Source organism: Haemaphysalis longicornis, unplaced genomic scaffold (assembly GCF_048455015.1).
Source record: "Haemaphysalis longicornis isolate Haplotype H1 unplaced genomic scaffold, Haemaphysalis longicornis Haplotype H1 scaffold_29, whole genome shotgun sequence".
Lineage (NCBI taxonomy): Eukaryota > Metazoa > Arthropoda > Arachnida > Ixodida > Ixodidae > Haemaphysalis > Haemaphysalis longicornis.
In genome coordinates, this window is record NW_027526331.1 from 1,896,749 (window position 1) to 1,914,920 (window position 18,172).

The 18,172-nt window shown below is 49.9% G+C and overlaps 1 protein-coding gene across 7 annotated transcripts in view; it reads right to left on the reverse strand.

The window, feature by feature from the left end:
- Positions 1 to 18,172, reverse strand: part of Faf (ubiquitin carboxyl-terminal hydrolase-like faf) — a 112,485-nt gene that overhangs the window by 73,152 nt on the left and 21,161 nt on the right. For all 7 annotated transcript variants that reach the window (XM_077701627.1, XM_077701624.1, XM_077701626.1 and 4 more), the window contains exons 7-12: positions 17,152 to 17,257; positions 16,302 to 16,417; positions 13,257 to 13,508; positions 8,089 to 8,245; positions 7,504 to 8,013; positions 4,107 to 5,158 (exon numbers count right to left, since the gene is read on the reverse strand). In XM_077701627.1, coding sequence (XP_077557753.1) covers positions 4,107 to 5,158; positions 7,504 to 8,013; positions 8,089 to 8,245; positions 13,257 to 13,508; positions 16,302 to 16,417; positions 17,152 to 17,257 — 2,193 coding nt within the window. The remainder of the gene's footprint in view (positions 1 to 4,106; positions 5,159 to 7,503; positions 8,014 to 8,088; positions 8,246 to 13,256; positions 13,509 to 16,301; positions 16,418 to 17,151; positions 17,258 to 18,172) is intronic.

Sequence of the window (18,172 nt, forward strand, 5' to 3'; positions counted from 1 at the left end):
GAGGCCGCTGCTTGGTACGTTGTATTAGACTGTTGAGTCTTCATAGGAGCATCTCAAAACACTGCAGGGAAGCCTACGCATTTTGAATACTTATCAAGAAGCTCTGATCGCTGATCCTCGCGAATAAGCAAGAAAGGACGAGTTACACACGATCTTCTGACCGATACTCTGAAGAAAGTTGTTCTCTATCTCTTCGTGTGTTGCAAACTTGTGGGGGATACAGCTTCAAATTATTAAGATGCGTCAGAAGCTGGCAAAATAACTGAGTCGCTAGAAATACGCTTTTTAACGCACTACAGCAACGAAGCGGGCGATTTCGAGCCCAGGCACTGTTGCCCCTCACAAGCGGAGTGTAGCAGACGACAGCGGCGCGAATCCCTAAGCCGACGTCAGAGCCAGGGGGCGCCACTCAAAGATCTCACCGCCAATTGAATACAGCTCTGTTCTGTTAGTTCATAGAGTGTCCATGAAGCCCATAAAGTCCATGAAGCTCATACAACTTAACACTAGCACTAACGTGATCCCTGTTTCGGTTTAAAACGCTTCAGCCGTTTGCTTTGGCGACAATTCATTTCCCAGAGTTGCAAACTGCATATTCTCGTGCGACCGGCAACGCTTGCAGAAAATACAAGCTCAGTTAATTAAGAGCAGAATCAACATCGACTAAAGTTTTTAGTGTAAAACGCAAAACAAAAATACGGTAAGCACTATTCCCGCGGGGCAAAATCGCAGTCACAGCCAGGCACATATCTGCAATCACTTATCTCCCCGAAACAGTGCTGTTGCTGGAGACCTGCTATGGTGAGGGCTTCATGGAACCTTATAGCCCAGACTGTTATTCAAGAAATGTCCAGTTGACCAGCCGGAAATTCTTGAAATCAGGTAGAAAACAGATATGACACAAAGGGTGGGCCTCAATCTAGCATGCAGGTTATTTCCGCGCCATCTCCAGTTATGTTGCAACGCAGTGGGCGAAAGCCTCTCGTTCACTTAATTAAAGTCGCCGATTCAAATCTCAGCAGTGTCTTGCTTTTCCCTTTTTTTTTTGCCTGTGCATTTTTTTTTTAACCCTTTGAGGGTCACGGCCGTACATGTACGGCATCGGCAAACTTTCAAAATGGTCAACGGTGTACATGTACGGCATTGCTTGTATTTTTAAAAAGCGCGCCTTTTTCGCCAACTTCTCTTGCTTGGCATGTGCTGCCACACTTCGGAAATACGTCAGCTTTTCTTTTCCTGCGCCAATGGCTCTTCTTTTTATTTTTTTATGATTTACTTCAGCGGTGCGCCGGCTATCGTTTGCGCATCTGCTAACGAGGGGGCGCGCTAGGTATCGCCCACCTGGCACCCGGGTGCCTCTCGCTTTTTGCGCCACAGACCAAGGTCGCCTGCGAAACTGATAAGGCTCTTTTCTCCTTTTTTGTATTTTATGAGCGGTGCACCGCCCATCGCTCCTGCATCTGGCCACACGCGCGCAGCGGCTGGTTTCAGTATTTGCCTCCGGGCGCTTCCCACTTTTTGCGCCTGCGAAAGTGATGTCTATCTGATTTTGATTCACTCAAAAGGCGCCGGCTTGTTACTCTCTCGTTTTTATTTAGAATTTTTCTTGTGTTAGTCACGAATAAGCCACAAATATGCAACAACATAAGCGATTTTTTTGTCACTTTATGGTCACCCTAAAAAAATTACTATAATTTTTTCTTGGAATAGATTCATCTGAAGAATTTAAATCAGCAATAAAAAAAATCGACCCTAAGGGGTCGCATTTGGCGAAAAAATTCTACCCTCAAAGGGTTAAGTGGCACAGTTTGCAAATCGTATTCGTGAATCCAAAAGAGAACTTTCTAGTTGAACTGTGGAACTACCATACCAAACATGAATGCATCGTTTAAGTAACTGGCACAATTTGTTCAGTTTTAAGCTTGTGCTTTGTTATAAAAGGCAATTGTACTTTCGTAGGAAGAAATACCAATGTGTGTATTTTGAAAAATTGGTATGTCTTTAGATAGAGCAAACACAACCTCCTTCCATCCACTTAAACAAGACACAAGGTAGGCCTGGGGGTGAGTGTGGGGGAGGAGGGGGAGAAGGGGGGGGAATATAGGGCCGCGGCCGGCAACCAAACCCTCCACATAACGCAATAAGCAGCACTGAGCACGTAAAAATATGAACGAACAGCCTTTATAGAGATAAAAAGGGCTCCAGGCCACCCGGAGAAACAGTGAGGGTGGAATAATTGCTTTGTGCAATCATACGCACAGTCGAACAAAGAGGGAGCCGCGCACGGCCCCGAAACTCACGTTACTCTTCAAAGACCGCTCGAAATATCTGTTATGGCATACTTGTATAGTAGGTTATAAATGCATAGTCGCATAGAAGTTTCCCAGAAAGTAAACGGGAAGGGGGAAATGGAATGCATGACGCGCTCTAAAAAGTCCCTGTGCCGTACCGTGCAACCTTTTGGCTGCTTGTTTGTGACGGTTATAAAGGTTTACAACCGAATGGAATGGCGGAATGGAATATTACAACTGCCTGTGTACACGCGTGCATGGCTTCCCCAGAACACGATCAAGCTCTACACTGGAACGAACGAGCGGCCAATTAAGCACTCTATAAACCGATGTTCGTTCGGAACACATGTACGTGCTCACTCTAGCAAATTTTGAGGTGATTCTTTAGTCATTTTAGACTCGAATATGTACCAAGACATGTCATCGCCACGAAAGTGCGGTTACAGGGCCGTTCTCTTTTTGCGTGGTCTTCCGGCGTGGTGTCGAAGTGTAAAAGTCCCGCCCCCTTCCTTCCGCCAGCTTTTCCAGCCACGAGGGGAGTGCGGGATTGATAAGTATAATGATAAAAGAAAAAACAGCGCAAAACAGAACACTGAAAGTGAGATGGCCCCATCCCATAGCGATGCTGGGACGCAGAATATCGCCGTAGCAGACGACACCCACAACCGGATGTTCTTGCAGACGTCACTGAGAGGTGAGGCATCATGGGCAGTCACGCCCACACGGGGCGAGGAGGTGGACGAAACGAGGGTGGATCGCAGCACAGGCAATAATGCAATGTTTTGATTTGCAACATCTGCACTAATACTCATTACTCTAACAAAATTCTTGAAGGAGGTGATTACTGGGACAGTGATTTACCTGAAAATGTGAACACCCATTTACCGTATTTTCGCGCATATAACCCGCACCGAAAATGCGAAAATTTCACTCACAAAATAGGGGGGCGGATAATACGCGGAGTTTTTCTTTTAGTGCAGCTTCACTGCAATGTGCGGTGTGCCGCGAAGATGACCTTGTGTACAACAGCAACAACTGCGGCTCAAGTGATAGCTCTAGCGAGAGCTGCAACACTGAGTGAATTGTGATTTCCGCCTTGCAGTCAGTGTATTTTACTTCCTAAATATACGCTTTTTCTGTCTACATAGTATGTGATGTGTTGCTTGAGCAGTAGCTTTGGTGCAGCCTTTCCTGTACCAAATGTGCGGGCAATACGCGATGATTTTTTGCCTTTTCCGGCGAGCTGAAAGTGGAGGTGTGGATTACATGCAGGGGAGGGTAATACGCGCGGAAATACGGTATTGGCAAAACCTCTTTCAGGGCCCGTTTAATGGATAGTTCTCAGAGGCAAATTTTCGCATTTAGCTTTTTCCAGTAGAAAAACATGTGCAAGGGAGTCGGGGGAATGTTAGAATTGAGTAAATACAGTGATCGGTTTTATGCCCATACACACATTTGACCCCATGCCAAAACTGGGGCATGACCGAGGAAAGGTAGATTATGCCTGTCCCATGCAACGACTGCCAACTTGCTCGCTTGCTAGCTTGCTTCTTTACCCTTGCTCTTGAGTGCTTTCCGAATTTCTCGAGAAAGGGTCGACTGCTGTTTTTGCTGGTGCTTCATTGAAGAATGTTGTTATTTGTCTATCTGTCCTTCCTTACTTTGTCCCGAGAATATGATCACTTCAAAGTGCACACCACAGCATGCAACAGAACTGCACTCGTTACACAAACCACTTCGAGACCAGCCCCCAACTTCATTATCTGGTCCCCTTGTTCATTTCATTTGCCCCCACCGAGCCCACCAGCCACTCACCGAGACATAGGCAGGATGGCCCGGTCGTGGGGGTAGTCTCCGTCGCACTGGGCCACGTACTCCGAGAGCACCCGCAGCGCCCGCACCATGCGCGTGCCGCACTCCCGCACGTCCGGGCTATTGTTCCCGTTGTCGCCCCCTTCCCCTCCCTCCCCCCTGCCCGTGACGAGCGCGCAGGCGGTGTCGTAGGCGGCCTTGAGCCGGTCCATGCACTGCTGCACCATGTCCTCGTGGATGTCGGTGCGCGAGCCCTGCAGCCGGGGCCCCAGGTTGGTGAAGGTCTCGCGCAGCAGCTCGATGGCCCGGTCGGCCACGGGGTCGCTGGCGTGCATCACCACCCGCCACAGGTAGTCCGTGCCCAGCAGCTCGGGGTCCTCGAGCAGGTGCGTGCGCCGCCGCAGCAGCAGCCGCCCCTGGCGGCAGTTCACCGCCCGGAAGAAGCGCTCGAAGCAGCGCAGGCCGCTCTCCGTCAGCAGCGCGGGGTCCAGCTGCAGCACATTCTGCTCGAAGAACTCCTGGTTGATCTCGGGGTCCAGGTCGGGCTCGTCGCCCATCAGCTTGGAGAACCAGCGGAAGCAGGCCTCCCGGTCCGTTGGGTAGGCCGCGTTCTCCGCCAGGCAGTGCCAGATCTGCTTGGCCTGCGCCGCGCACAGCCACAGCTGGCCGTCCTTGAGCAGGAAGCGCAGGAACTTGAGCCGCTCCTGCACCTGCTGCACGTGCGAGTAGCGCGAGTCGGCGTAGACGCGCGTCGGGTCCGGCCGCTCCGCCACCAGCCGCTGGGCGCGCGCCATGTAGGCCGACAGGCCGTCGGCCACCAGCACGACGAGCGAGTGCTGCTGCTGCAGCCGGTTGATCACCTCGTGCCGGTACAGGGCCTGCGCGCCGGGCGCCCCCGACGACGACGAGCCCCCGCCCCCGACACCGGCGCCCCCCCGTGCCCCCGACGAGGACGAGCCCCCCGCGGGCCCCAGGGGCGCCTCCGAGTACAGGCCGGCCACCTCCTGCATATGGCGCAGTGCAGGCAGCGCCCACTGGGGGTCCTGGCGAAGCTCCTGCGCCAGCAAAAAAAAGGACAACATTGTCAACAACACTGAGAGACCGGGGGTCCGTAGTGGCACTTATTGTAACCCTCATATGCAGGGACGGCTGACGATTCTGTACAGACAAAGACAAAGTGCAGGTACTGTTCTCCGGAGTTCTCCCACACGGTGCTCTTCATAACCACCGCTGGCGGTGTAGTAAAGAGTGCTCACAATACTCACAATAAGAGTCAAGTTGTAACCCTACATACATACTCTCTTAGTAAAAAGCTGTTCTTGAAATCTGGAGTGCCACAGGGTTCAATTTTGTCCCCGCTATTGTTAAACATTTTTGTCAATGATTTACCAATAACTGCTTCTAGACTGAGCAGTTTTTCAATATCGACGCGACGCAGTCTTCCTCACAAGAGAGTCAAACAGTTATATCGAACTCGCAATAAAACACCTATCAGTTTGACATAGCGGATAATTCTGTATAAGCAAGCTAAGGAATTGGAAGTCATAAAAGCACATACCATTTATAAGAACACTTTATTGATGAAACTGCCGTACTTTCGCATGAAATAGACCTGTATCTTCTGCTTGAACAACCTTGCTGCCTGACACAGTACACACACTTCTCCACATTTTGTGAAGAGTCGGGGCAGCTGAGCTGCAACCTTTCGAATTTGCAAAGAAGCGCCGGACTAGTGCGAGTGCACCAATCACTTTGGAGGTTGTAGGCAAAGAATCATCGTTGCTTTCCTCGTTGCACCCACTTTCACTTGCCCTCGGTACATGTCAGTAATTTAGTCTTCCAAACTCTCCCGTGGTCGCGACACCTTCATCCACACTCACAAACTCGCCGACCATTGATCCGCCAATGGCGTCTGGAAATTCCGACAGCTCCCTCCACACTTTCGCAACACCGGCAGCAACTTTGTTGCACTCCTCAGGGTTTGATGCCATTTCAGGCGGTTTCTTTAGTGGCATCTGCCCAGAACCTACTTCGAGAAGGTGTTCTTGGGAATCTCATGCATCACAGGGACGGCCATCTCCTCACCAAGTTCGACTTGATTTACGATTGCCTGCTTCACGGTGAAAGGCAAATTCTGACGCTTCCCGCTAGCTAGAGCCACTAAATAAGCCTTTATTTAGTGACACTAGCGCTACCCACCACAACTACCCTTTGGAAAAAAGCCCGCAAATGCGCGAACGCCGCAAACACAACGTAAGAAAAAAAAAGTATGCCGAGCAGGCCAGGATCACTTTTCGCAACGGGGGTGACGACGGCTCACCCTGCACGGCACTGTGGTGCAGTCGCAGTCACAATAGGGAGAGCGAAGGGAAGGAGGAGAAAGACCCACCCACTACTGCTCAAGAGCGACCGGGCTAAACCACTGGTGTACAAACAGAATTTCTCCTCCGCCCTGAGAGAAAGCCAACTTGGGAAGCCAACTTCTGCGTCATTTGGGGCTCAACATATCAGCAGTCACTGCTATTTTTGTTCGATATAAGTGCACTTTTTTATATATAACCAGAAATAGTTCGATATAAAGGATAATTCAATGTAAACAGGTTCGATATTGTCGGGTTCGACTGTACAGAAGAACGGTAATTTTGTTACAAGAAAACTGCATGCAATGACTTGGTTGTCGCGCAATGGCCTCTCAATAGACCCACAAAAAGCAAGAGTGATGGCCAAGGCCAGGATTAAAACCACATTCTCGTGATGACCGACACGACACATGAACCACTGCGCAGTAGGCAAGCAGGTCCATTTCAACATGCGGTCGTACGAGCAGCAAATGTGCTTGGCGCCTCAACCAGCGAATATTAACACGCAAAGAAGCGAGGCATAACAGCCTAATTTTCTTTTTTCGGCCACAGTAAAAAGTTGCCCTTGCATTACAAGCATGGGGTTGCGTTACAGTCGAGTTGATTCTGTACTTTGCTGTAAGCACTGTATAATGCACTACCAATACTACTTAGGGTAACCATGATTCCTTCAACTCATCCACCACTTTGTTACAGCCCGTTTTGTTACAATGCGGTCCAACCATTTTGTGGTTTGAAGGGGGAAGGCTAAATGTATAAACCCCAAGAACACTTGCGGGGCCAGAAGAAAACATTCCGTTGCTGTGATAACTCTCTCTCCTCACCATATTTTCCCTGACGGTTTCAAACCCATTTCTGCAAACAAATGGTCCCTTCTATTCGCCTGTCCACAGCAGCCCTGAGCAGTTCCTAGGCAGCGCAAAAGTGCTCTTGGAATAGAAATCCCAAAGGCAAACAAAACGTGGAGCTGCCATGCAGCAGTGCTGAGCGGCCTAAAACCGCGAACAGGAGAGGCCTCAAAGCGGGCCCCTGGGGCGTACCTGGACGCATCGGTCGAGCCAGTGGGCCTTCTGGGCGTCGCGGTCCTGGGAGCAGGAGTAGTCGAGGATCTTGACATGGAAGCTGAGGGCCAGCTCCATGGTGTCGGTGGGCACCTGGCGGCTGTGGGCGAGGCTCCAGAGCAGCTGCAGGACCTTGTGGGCCATGAGGCCCTCCTTGTCGTCCTCGGCCAGGCGGCGGATCAGCTCGAGGAGCTTCTCGCGCTGCCGCTTGGCCGCGCACGCCCAGCTCGCCTGGAAGCAGCCGAACAGGTGGTCCAGCTGCTCGGCCGAGAAGTCCCACGCCAGCTTAGCCAGCAGCTCGTGCACGTTCTGCACGATGGCCTCGTGCTTGCCGCTCTGCGCCGCCCACAGGTCGTCTAGGTCGCCCAGCGTCAGCGCCTTCTCCTTGATCACAAAGCGCACAATCTTCTCCAGCTTCTCCACGTACTGGGGCTGGTGCAGGCTGTCGCGCAGCACGATCTGCAGCACCTTGTTCTCCTTGATCCACTCCTGCGAGTCATGGGCGGTTCAAGTACGGAACGGTTCCTCAAGCCCAGGAAGAGGAGAAGGAGGCACTGAACTCACCGCCATGCGCTCGGCCGTGAGCCACTCCTCCTCGTCCGCGCCGCCCCCGCCCCCCGCGGCGGCGTGCCGGTGGGCGTAGTAGGACACGTTGGCGATCACCTTGTTAACTTCGTTCAGGGCGTTCATCTTGCCATTGAACGACGAGATCTGCAGAAGCCTGCAACGGGGCAGCAGCAGCAACAGACAGTACTTTGTCGTCTCCTCACAGTGCTACCACAACCTTCAAATCCTCACATGTTGTGACAAGGATATCGCCTTTCTAAAGACTTCAAAGTTGTGTGGGCTTCTATAATTAAGAGCAGAAGTATGGACAGCTCGGCGAGTTGGTGAATGTTGATCATGGTGGCACAACAGCACAATTTGTAATGTAGACAGAAAGGAAGAAAACAGGATGAGCACTGTGTTCTTTTTCTTCACTGTTTCCTTCCTTCCTGTCCTCATTGCAAATTGTGCTATTGTGCCACCATGACATAATAAAGGTTTTCGTTGACTACAAGTTTCTCTACCGGGCATTACACTGCATATGTATAAACTGCATTTAAAGGGGTCTTGAAATACCTTCCGCCGATGCATGGATGTACATGTAACCAAATAAGACAATGTATTAGCAATCTCCTCCCGCAAGAATTTTGTTAAAGCGATGAGTATTAGCTGAGAAATCGTAAATCAAAAACTGCGCATTATCGTCGCGCCGCGTTTCTTCCTTCTTTCAACTTACTCTCCGCTGTTGACTGCGCGCCAGCCTTCCCTCCCGTGATGCTGCGCTCCTCGGCGGTGACGTACTTCCGCTATCGCGCTGCTCATACTGCCATCTGCTACGGGCAAGCTTTGTTGACACCTAGAATCCCTCACTCCGCTCAAGGCTGGAAAAGCGAACGAAAAATCTGGCCGCATTTGTGCGGTGGCCTGGCCTTGCCCTTTCGCGGTGTGCGTTGCTGCAGGGCAGCACGTGACTTTTAATCGGCGGCGAACTCGCAGCCGCTCGAGGACGATCGTGCGCTCGGTCCCTCATGCCCCTCATGCACCGCGCACTGTTTATCCAAAAAGCGCCGTATCAGATGTGGCCCCGCTGGTGCCGGGTCTTATTTTGCGGTGGTGGTAATTCCTGCCGGTGGCATGTGAAAAAGACATTTTAAACCGATACAGAACCCGTGCACAAAACGCTTCAATCATGTGACCAGTTCAGAGCCTTCTATACAACTATAGAAGGCTCTGGACCAGTTCAGCTTGGGGCGACGCGTGGTGGAGAGCGGCAACGTTGGCAAAACATGCTCCGGCGCGGCTCTGAGCTTTCTAGTGCTGGAGCGAGCGCCATTTCTTTGACAATCTCAAACATCGGTTGCCTTGGCAACAAGGCACAAACCTCCCCAGAAGTCAGTTACGGTTGCGTGATCCCGGTTCAGCTCGGGGCCCCACCTCGCGACATGTGGGCACCGCAGGCGTACCACTCACTCCCATTGGGAAGTGTGAGATGCGTTTGGCATTACAGGAGGCGATGGTGTGTGTGCTGTGGACACCTTTGTTTCGCGATGAAATGCGACGTTGTGCTTCTGCGGGTGGATAGTGCTTCCCATGGTCTGGATTATCTTTCTCGAGCGACGCACGACTCAACCTCGCATGGGGTATGTGCAGTGTGCGTGGCTAAAAGCCATCTTGGCTTGCGCGCCAGAGTTAAGTGACTTGCTGTTCGTCCCCGCAACCGCGCGCGAGGTGAGTGCCGAATTTACGACGGGCAGGAGGAGGCAACCCATCGTCTGTCAATCGCGGTTCAGACTTGCAACGCATGTTGTGACGTTGTGTTCGTTCGAAACGCATCTCTGGATTGTTTTGAAGTGGAATAAAATGTATCCGTCAAACCCGGGCATTCGGCTCAGGGCGTTCTCTGCGATTGCACGAAAGAAGTGCCACGGGGCTTCAACGCTTTCTTTATGAAACGTGCTCAGGTAAGAGAATATGCATGTCGTGTTATGGCCGTGTTGCCTTCAATACGAATGGTTAAGCGTTTGTTTACACTTGTTTCGTTTGTCGTAAAATGTCCAAGCACTCCGACACTCCGCTGGCAGATCAGCCGGCGAGCCGACGCTGAGCAGACGACTCATCTCTTTGCCGGAAATGCGTGAAAAAGCCGCCCAATAGCAGGATGTCTAGCTCATGATGAACATCTGGGAATGAATGATGTAGACATGTGAAGATGGCGGCGTCCAAAAACACGAAGGAAAGGGTCAGAAAAAAGAGACAAACTTTGCAACAAAAGTGTGAGCTTTCCGCTGCGTGTAAAAGAGTAATACTTGGCCCAGATGAACTTGACGACCCAATCTAACGATTGCGCTACTTCATTTAGTGTGCTCAAAACGCCTTTCAGGGCCCCTTTAAAAGGTACCGTGTAGTACCTCTGTTTCCAGAATATGTCATCAAAGTGCATGGGGTGCAACAGGTAAAATATTTAACTATTCCGTTCAAATATACCGCATTTACTCGGCTACACCGCACCCCCAATCCTCACAAGCAGCTTCTGCAACTGCGAAATTTTTCAGCGAGAGATAAGCTGTTTACGGATGCTGTAACTTCACTTACTACTGTCCACGGACTGCTCTAAACTGCTCTCAGATCACAATTTCCATACGCGCTCATATGTGGGTCCCACCCCCTGCAACTCCAGTCGCAAAAGTTGCTGACAAGTTCAGCCAGGAGCTTTGCAGAAGGGAACACAAAGCCGGCACACTGCACAGCATTGTTCTAGCTGCTCTTCCTATGTCTGGGCCCAGCAGGCAGGGGTGAGACAGCTGAACCAGATTTGGGAGCAGTTTTCGGAGCAGCAAAATCTCAATTTTGGAGCAGGAGAACCTTGATTTGGAGCAGAAGAACGAGATTTATTATGTCACCTTAGGAGCCTAAAAAAACAAATTTCTGGCAAATCGGGGGGGGGGGTGGAGGGAAGTGCACCTTTTAATTGGTTTTGAACGTACATAACTCTGAAACAGCTATCAATAAAGTTTTTCTGTCAGAGTATCACAATTGGTATGACATTTTTACAAACCATTTTCAAATTTCTATGCTCTATGCATAGATAGCGTGGAGCGCCGTTGAGAATATCGAATTAAAAAACTAAGCAACTCCAAGGCATTAATATTATCATGTGAATGCCTAAATTATTATTTTTGCAATCCCAGACCCGGCTTTACGCACAAGTGTAGAGCCACGGCAAAAGTTGCGCAAAGCGAGGTGACAGTCGTCGCACCCCCCCCCCCCCCCCTCTCCCCATTTCAATCCCCAAGGTACACGTTCACTACGATCGTAATTTGAGTAACGTTGGTATGTTCAGCCACCTCCCCCTTGGCTCCAAATTTCACTTCAGATAGATGAACCATTATTACTAGCGTGCAATAATAGCCCGTCCTCAGACACTGCTTGAATATTTTGCGGCGATGTAGCCTGCGCCGCCACTTCTGCAGCGTCTATCGTCCCATTCCCGCCGCTCGCAAGCTTGCTGTCAGAGGCAGCCATAAATCAGCATTTTATAACACCGCAACGAGTGCGAAATTTCACTTCAAGCACGCACCGCGCCTCACACTCAACGCCGAAACACGGCGAATTCGCCAGCACCACGTTGTTTTTGATGAACTCCCGTCTTTCGAGTCGCGCAACAGATCAAACGACTAAATGTAAACCCAGCCACCCCCATAACCAAAACCACGGTACAAATCGGCGAAGAGCACTCAGCCTGAGCAACTGCTTCGCCCGGTGGCCATGTTTTCCAATCTTCCCCAGACCAAGATGGCGGCGCCCGCTGAACGCTGATGCATGGCCTCCTTTATACTTTCGCTGATGTCGTTCCGGAGATAAGGCGCTCCAAAAATTGCCGTTTTTTCGTCAACTTGCACAAGTAGTTTGTCGCCTCAGTACGCATAAGCATTTTTTCTACAGGACTTTGGAATGGTTTTCGATAGGGAAACTTTAAAACTCGCAGAATGTAACATGTGCAACCTAACGAGACTTTCGAAAAAAAAAAAGAAACTCTCTGAGGCAGTTTCATGCGGTGTTTTATTGAATGATCAATCAACCAAACCTTTACAAACAGCATCACCTTGGGGGTGCTGAAAAATTATGCCGTCAGTAAGCATTTTTCCCCACTGAGACTGACGGGAGCGTTAAAATCCTTGGCTCTCAGACTGTTTTGGAGCAGTTTGGCGCAATTTTTGCGATTTTCAAGCTTTTGGAGCAGCCTGGCGCAGGAAAACAAATTTGTATCAAAACTGCGCAATATGCGCAGCTGTCTCACCCCTGAGCAGGGGCTATCTGCAAGAGTTCCTTTCTGCGCAGCTTCGGCGCCACGCAGAAAAGCCAAACCAACGACCCTGACCAAGCAATGAAGGTTTTGAAATATGGGTCTTGCGTTGTAGAGCCAAAATCAATGCCATTTGGTATTTGTGATGATGTCAAAGAGACACCATGACTGGTTTGTTATCACAGCCACGGTGGGAACTTGCTGCAAATGCGTTTGCACTAGGAGTGCTGCACACACCGCAAGCAAGCAACAACAGTAACCAGAGGTCTCCCAATAAAATTACCCTGTTCCTCGCTCTCATTGCATGTGCCTACTTGATTGATGCATAAGCATTCGTACACCTCTAACCACCACAAACATGACGCAACGCACTCATATAGGGGTATGTAATAAAAGGCCAGAGGCCCTCTACACTGGAAAGAATAAAAGCGGGTGCAAAGCGGACGCAGACGAAGTAGAGACAAAACTCGTACAAGCCCGTGTTTTGTGTCTACTTCGTCTTCGTCCGCTTTGCGCCCGCTTTTATTCTTTCCAGTTAGCATGAACCAACTAGCTCAGCAAGTTTTTTTAAGCCCTCCATATTTTGATGCAAGACTGCTTATCCTGCCCCAAAAGCTTCTTCCCAGCAATGCAATCGTGTATAGCAGTGGAGCCAACCAAGCTGACAAAGACTTTTTGTAAAGTTGGCTTTGCCACATCGAGTGTATGTATTGCAGCGAAGTATATGACAGTGCATGAGCAAAGGAAGGAAGACCGCAAGGACTCCAAGCAAGTGCGACGAATGTGGCCAGTATTTTTTCGGGCCCTCGAAAGCACAACCACAACAACAACAACAACAACAAAAAAGAAACACGGGAAAGACAAGCCCCCCTTGACCACCAACCTGAGGATCATGCGCAGGCGGAACATCTCGAGCGAGCGCACGGTCTCCTCCTGGCGGGGCACCATGGCGGCCAGGGAGCGCAGGGCGCGCACGATGGCCGCCAGGGCGTCGTTCTTGCTCTCGTTCTTGGCCTCGCGCTTGAGCTCCTCGTCCGAGAGCCGCTCCAGGAAGGCCGGCACCATGTGCACGATGGGCATCAGGTATCGCTCCACCGTGTTCACCGTCAGCAGGCTATGGCACAGCCCAAACGGCCTGCACATGCACAAGACGACCAACCTCACTCACTATGTCTCCGTTCCCAGTCTATACGCCTCGAGCTTCGCGATCGCTGCGCCGCCTGCCGCCGCTTCTCCGCGGCGTTGACGGGATTTGCGCTGCGTGACTGATAGGGGTTCGTGCAGTGTTTTGGTTCTATTTCGCTTCTTTTCGCCTTTCCGCTCCCTAAAAAAAACTTGTTATGGTAACGACTATAGGCAAAGAGTACGTTTAGGTCACTTAAAAAGCAGCTGCGTCTTCGTAGAGTACGCGATCGCCTGGAAGAGCTACCCGGGGACGCGGTTCTGCGCGCTTCGTCGCCGCTCTTCCGGGCGTCGGCGACGGCAGCAACATATCACCCTTGTCACCTCCAAAACATCAGGCACAAATGAATTCTACTGACGCCTCGTTTAGACCTGATACTGGCACAATGAGAGGTTGGCTTCATTTTGCAGCGTGGACAACGAATGCGGCTTCGTTTCGCATATATACGCCGCAGAAAAATATGTTTCGGGGATGTGATTACCCAATCCCGGACAATAACTTATGCCTTTTATAAGAATATAAACCATGCGAAAATGTAAAATATTTTCCAAGCCTGTGCGTCGTTAAATATGTGCCCATACACGCCATATAGCAAGAACCAAGGAAATTAAACCACAGAAAAATAAATGCTGTGCCAATGCGAAATTTAGAAACATAATAGCTCTAACGGAAATGAAAAAAAAAAAAAAACAGTGCAGCTTCTGGCATGCTAAAGACGTTCGTCTAAACTTAAGCCAGGTAGGTTTCAGCGGAACCAACTATACGCGAAATGCACTGCTATTTCGCGAGAAATCGGTGGGGGGGGGGGGGGGGGGGGGGGGGGGGGGGGCGGGGAGGGGGACGCCGTGTACAAATGCGGAGCGGAATCAAGCAATGAACGTTTTAGTAATCCCACACATAAATCTCGCGTTCACTTTCCTTTTGTTTTTCTACTTCAACGAAGAGCTGATCGTACGGCTGACGCATTTTTGGAAGTATACAGGGTAGGCTGTTCAACAAGCGATGAAATGTGTCGTTGGAAGAGTGTGGTATGTGATAAGGCCCTCTGATTTCAGTTTCTGGTTTATTCTGCAGGCTCCCTGTGCCATATGACGATATTTCGAAGAAGCATTTAGTCACGGACGCGGATTATATTGTAAGCCCGTCTCCGCGCTGATCGCAGAGGATATATGTAGCAGATGAAAGCTTGCGGGCGCGCACCTCACGACAAGACGACTCTGTCGTGTGCAGATCCCTGAGTATAATTATGCATTTTCCATCGTACTTTTGTTGAATATTCCCGAATTTATCACAGAGTGGCTTGTAAATGGTGGTGATCAATATCTGAGGTATAATATTGGCAAACGTAACTGGTGTGCGGTCAGGTATGAGTGCTCCGCTGATTATGTAAGCGCACAAAACCGATTTAAATCGTAGTGTATAGCCGTAGCATGAACATCTGAGGGACCGGTGGTTACGGAGACACGGCTAGTAAATTCAGGTCAGTGTAACTACAATCGGCTCCATCATACGCCGGTTCCGCGACGCTGGCCTCAGCCTGTGACACACACCTGGCGCTTATACAGACCGAAAATACCACACTAAGATCGCGTCGGAAACATTTACACTCTCGTAAACACACCCCATTTGCGAACAGAGTGACTGCTCCACACAAACATGAATTTCAAACGCCCACAAATGGTAAATCTCAGTCGTGAACGTGCCTCAAAAGCAGCGGCGGCAGTGGGGAGCGGGGCGCGGACTCCCGCGCCTGCTTTCGAAACGGGCCGCTAGGGGGATTTCAGTGGCGCCCCTATAGGCCGCGCTCGAGGCGTATACACGTTCCGAAGCAACGATCCAATTATTAACACCTACCGAGCTGTCGCACTGCAAAGTCATCATGGCTGCCTACATTCCAAGTCTTCTTTCCTTGTTTTCTAAAAACTGTTTTTTACCACCTAGCCCATTTTTATGTGCCATTATCTCGAGACCTAGAACAGCTAGTGTTACAATTCTCTTTAAAAAATTAAGCTCGGTGTGTAGGGATTGCAACGCTGCAAGCAGATTATTTTAAATATAAAAAACTTCATTTCCTTTTGCTTTTTTTTTTTTTACTGCTCAGCTGCCACACTACAGACACTGCACTTTATTTGGCTATGAAGTCAGTAATAATGGTTCGATTTCAAGTGTGTTTGCAGCATTGCATTCTTTGTACAGTAGAACCACGTTAACACGGTCTCGGTTCATACGGTTTCCCGGTTAGGACGCTCTCAATAATACACACTAAAAATTCCCCGTAGTACGTTTCTTTCCGGCTAGTACGTTTTCCCACATAGTACATTTCTCCCTCACGTTTTTTTTTTTTTTTTTTACGTATCAATAAAGTGAATTTTAGTGTCTATACATCGTAGTGTCTTATGCATTGTAGTGCAGTGTAGCATTTATTGTGGGGAGCAATGCATTATTCATTTCAGCCGCTCTCACAACAAAACTACAGCATTATTTATTTATCTATTTTACCCTTAGGGCATACAAGCATTGCAGAGGGAAGGGGCTCACGTAAAAGAGCTAAGAAGACGTGAAAAGCCCGCGACAAGCGTTCAACGATTGCACACCCAGAAATGTACAATAATGTTAAGAAAAAAAACACGGGGTAAAGCGAATGCACTAAGCGCAGCCATAAGCGCAACCAGACTCAACACATAACCCCTTTCCCTCCCACCCAACAACAGCAGCAGCAGCAGCAGCAGCAGCAGCTCCACCCACCTGATGAGTGCGGCAATGACTGCCACGGAGAGCGGGGGCCCCGAGCGGAAGCGCTCCAGCAGAATGGAGAAGCCGCCCAGCTCGCCGAACCGGTTGATCAGGTCCACCACCCAGCCCTGAAAAAGACACATCCCACCATTGCCTTCCCTCAACCAAGGCCCCATTGAGCTCGGACCACAAAAAAGTAGGCATGAGTGAATCAAACTTTCAGTCACCAAACAATCCGGTTCGTCAATGGAATATCGAGTGTACGGTCCCTTGAATATTTACAATATTTTGCGAATATGCTCGCAAAAGAGTGAAAAGCCCCCTAGCGAGTGCCTAATGTTACCGACACTGCAGTGCAATCACAGTTGCATTTTCTTTCCGCAATTTTCGAACCCAGATTGAGGGGGGTATACAATTGATACTCTGTGGTGCGATTTCAGAACACTGACTCATTTGAGCTCTCCTACAGCAATAAGCAATGTTCCAGCTTCCAGTAGCACCTTACCTCGATGCAAAAATCTCCGCCACCTTCTGTTTTTACGGTCGTAGAAATTAACTGTGCATATTGATCAAGCACATGTTAAAACAGCGGAAATATAGTGAGCATTACTGTGCAGCCAAGTTTTGTTGCTTTAGTTGAATTTATCCGCGCTTCTGCACTTCTTACCTGCGCATACATAATACCGGCCTTACCTCTGCAATGCATGACTGGGAAGGCAAGGCAGCCTCCCTCCCAGTCTGGCCCAGCGCTGCCAAACGTGCACGGTACACAAGTTGATGACAACGTACTTGGGGAGTACTTGCACCCACTGGCACCATGCTTGCTAGCCTAGCCCTGCTGCCTGCCACCCAGTTTGCGTACCTTGGGTGTCCTGGTGTCGGTGGGGCGGGCATAGACGTCCTCGTCAAAGATCTGGGAACCGGGGGGCACCGAGTCGGACGGCCGGGTGCCGTTGTACGAATGAAACCTGGCGGTGGTGTTGAGGGGAACGGGACAAAACAAAAACAAGCACGCATGTAAGCACAAACAACCAAGTTTAAAGGGGGCACATGGGTCTCTGATCAAAAACGTTATTTTCAGAGTTACGATGATAAAAATGCGAGGACATATGTAGCTTTTCATTCTGATTGTACACCATATTTACTCGTGTTATGAACCCACTTGCGTAATGAACCCTCCCCCCCACTTTTGTTCTTGAGAATTTCTTTTTTTGTCACTTTGAATAGAAAATGCAGCGAGAATATGCTTTTATCTAAGCATGGTTGCTGATGCCACAGACGATCGCAGCAACTTGATATCACACTACAGTACGCGCAGAAATGCTAAAAACGCATTCCAACAAAACGAAATCTCAACGGTAGCCGGAGACGTGAGCGCGAATGCCGTGGCTCACAATTTAAAAATTGTGTGCTTGCGTAGCACCACCTTCTCAACACACAAAACGAACCTTGTGCCATGAAAACGTTGCGGCGTGCGAACACAGCAGAAAACGTACTCTGCACTCCTTCCGTGCTCTTTGCTCTACTGGTTAGTTCTAGCGGCGTGCAAACAAAGCACTAAACGTACTCCGCACTCCTCTGCTTTCGCTCTCCTGCGGTTACGCTCCGTGGTTTTTTGTTCAGCTGTGTTCCCAACCTTTTTTTGTGCTCCTGGAGTGCGCAGTACGATGGGCTAGTACATGAGCTACACAGCCGGTTTTAAACTGACGGTGGTGGAGCATGCGTTGATGCACATGGAAACCACGTGGCTGGGTGGCACTTCAGTGTTGACCCACTGTGTGCGAGACATTTTTGGGTGATGAACAAGGATCCCCCGTGTGTTTCGTGGCCCCAAGGAAAAGAAGTTTTCCGGTGTTGGAAAAAAAGTTTTGGAATGCCTTGAC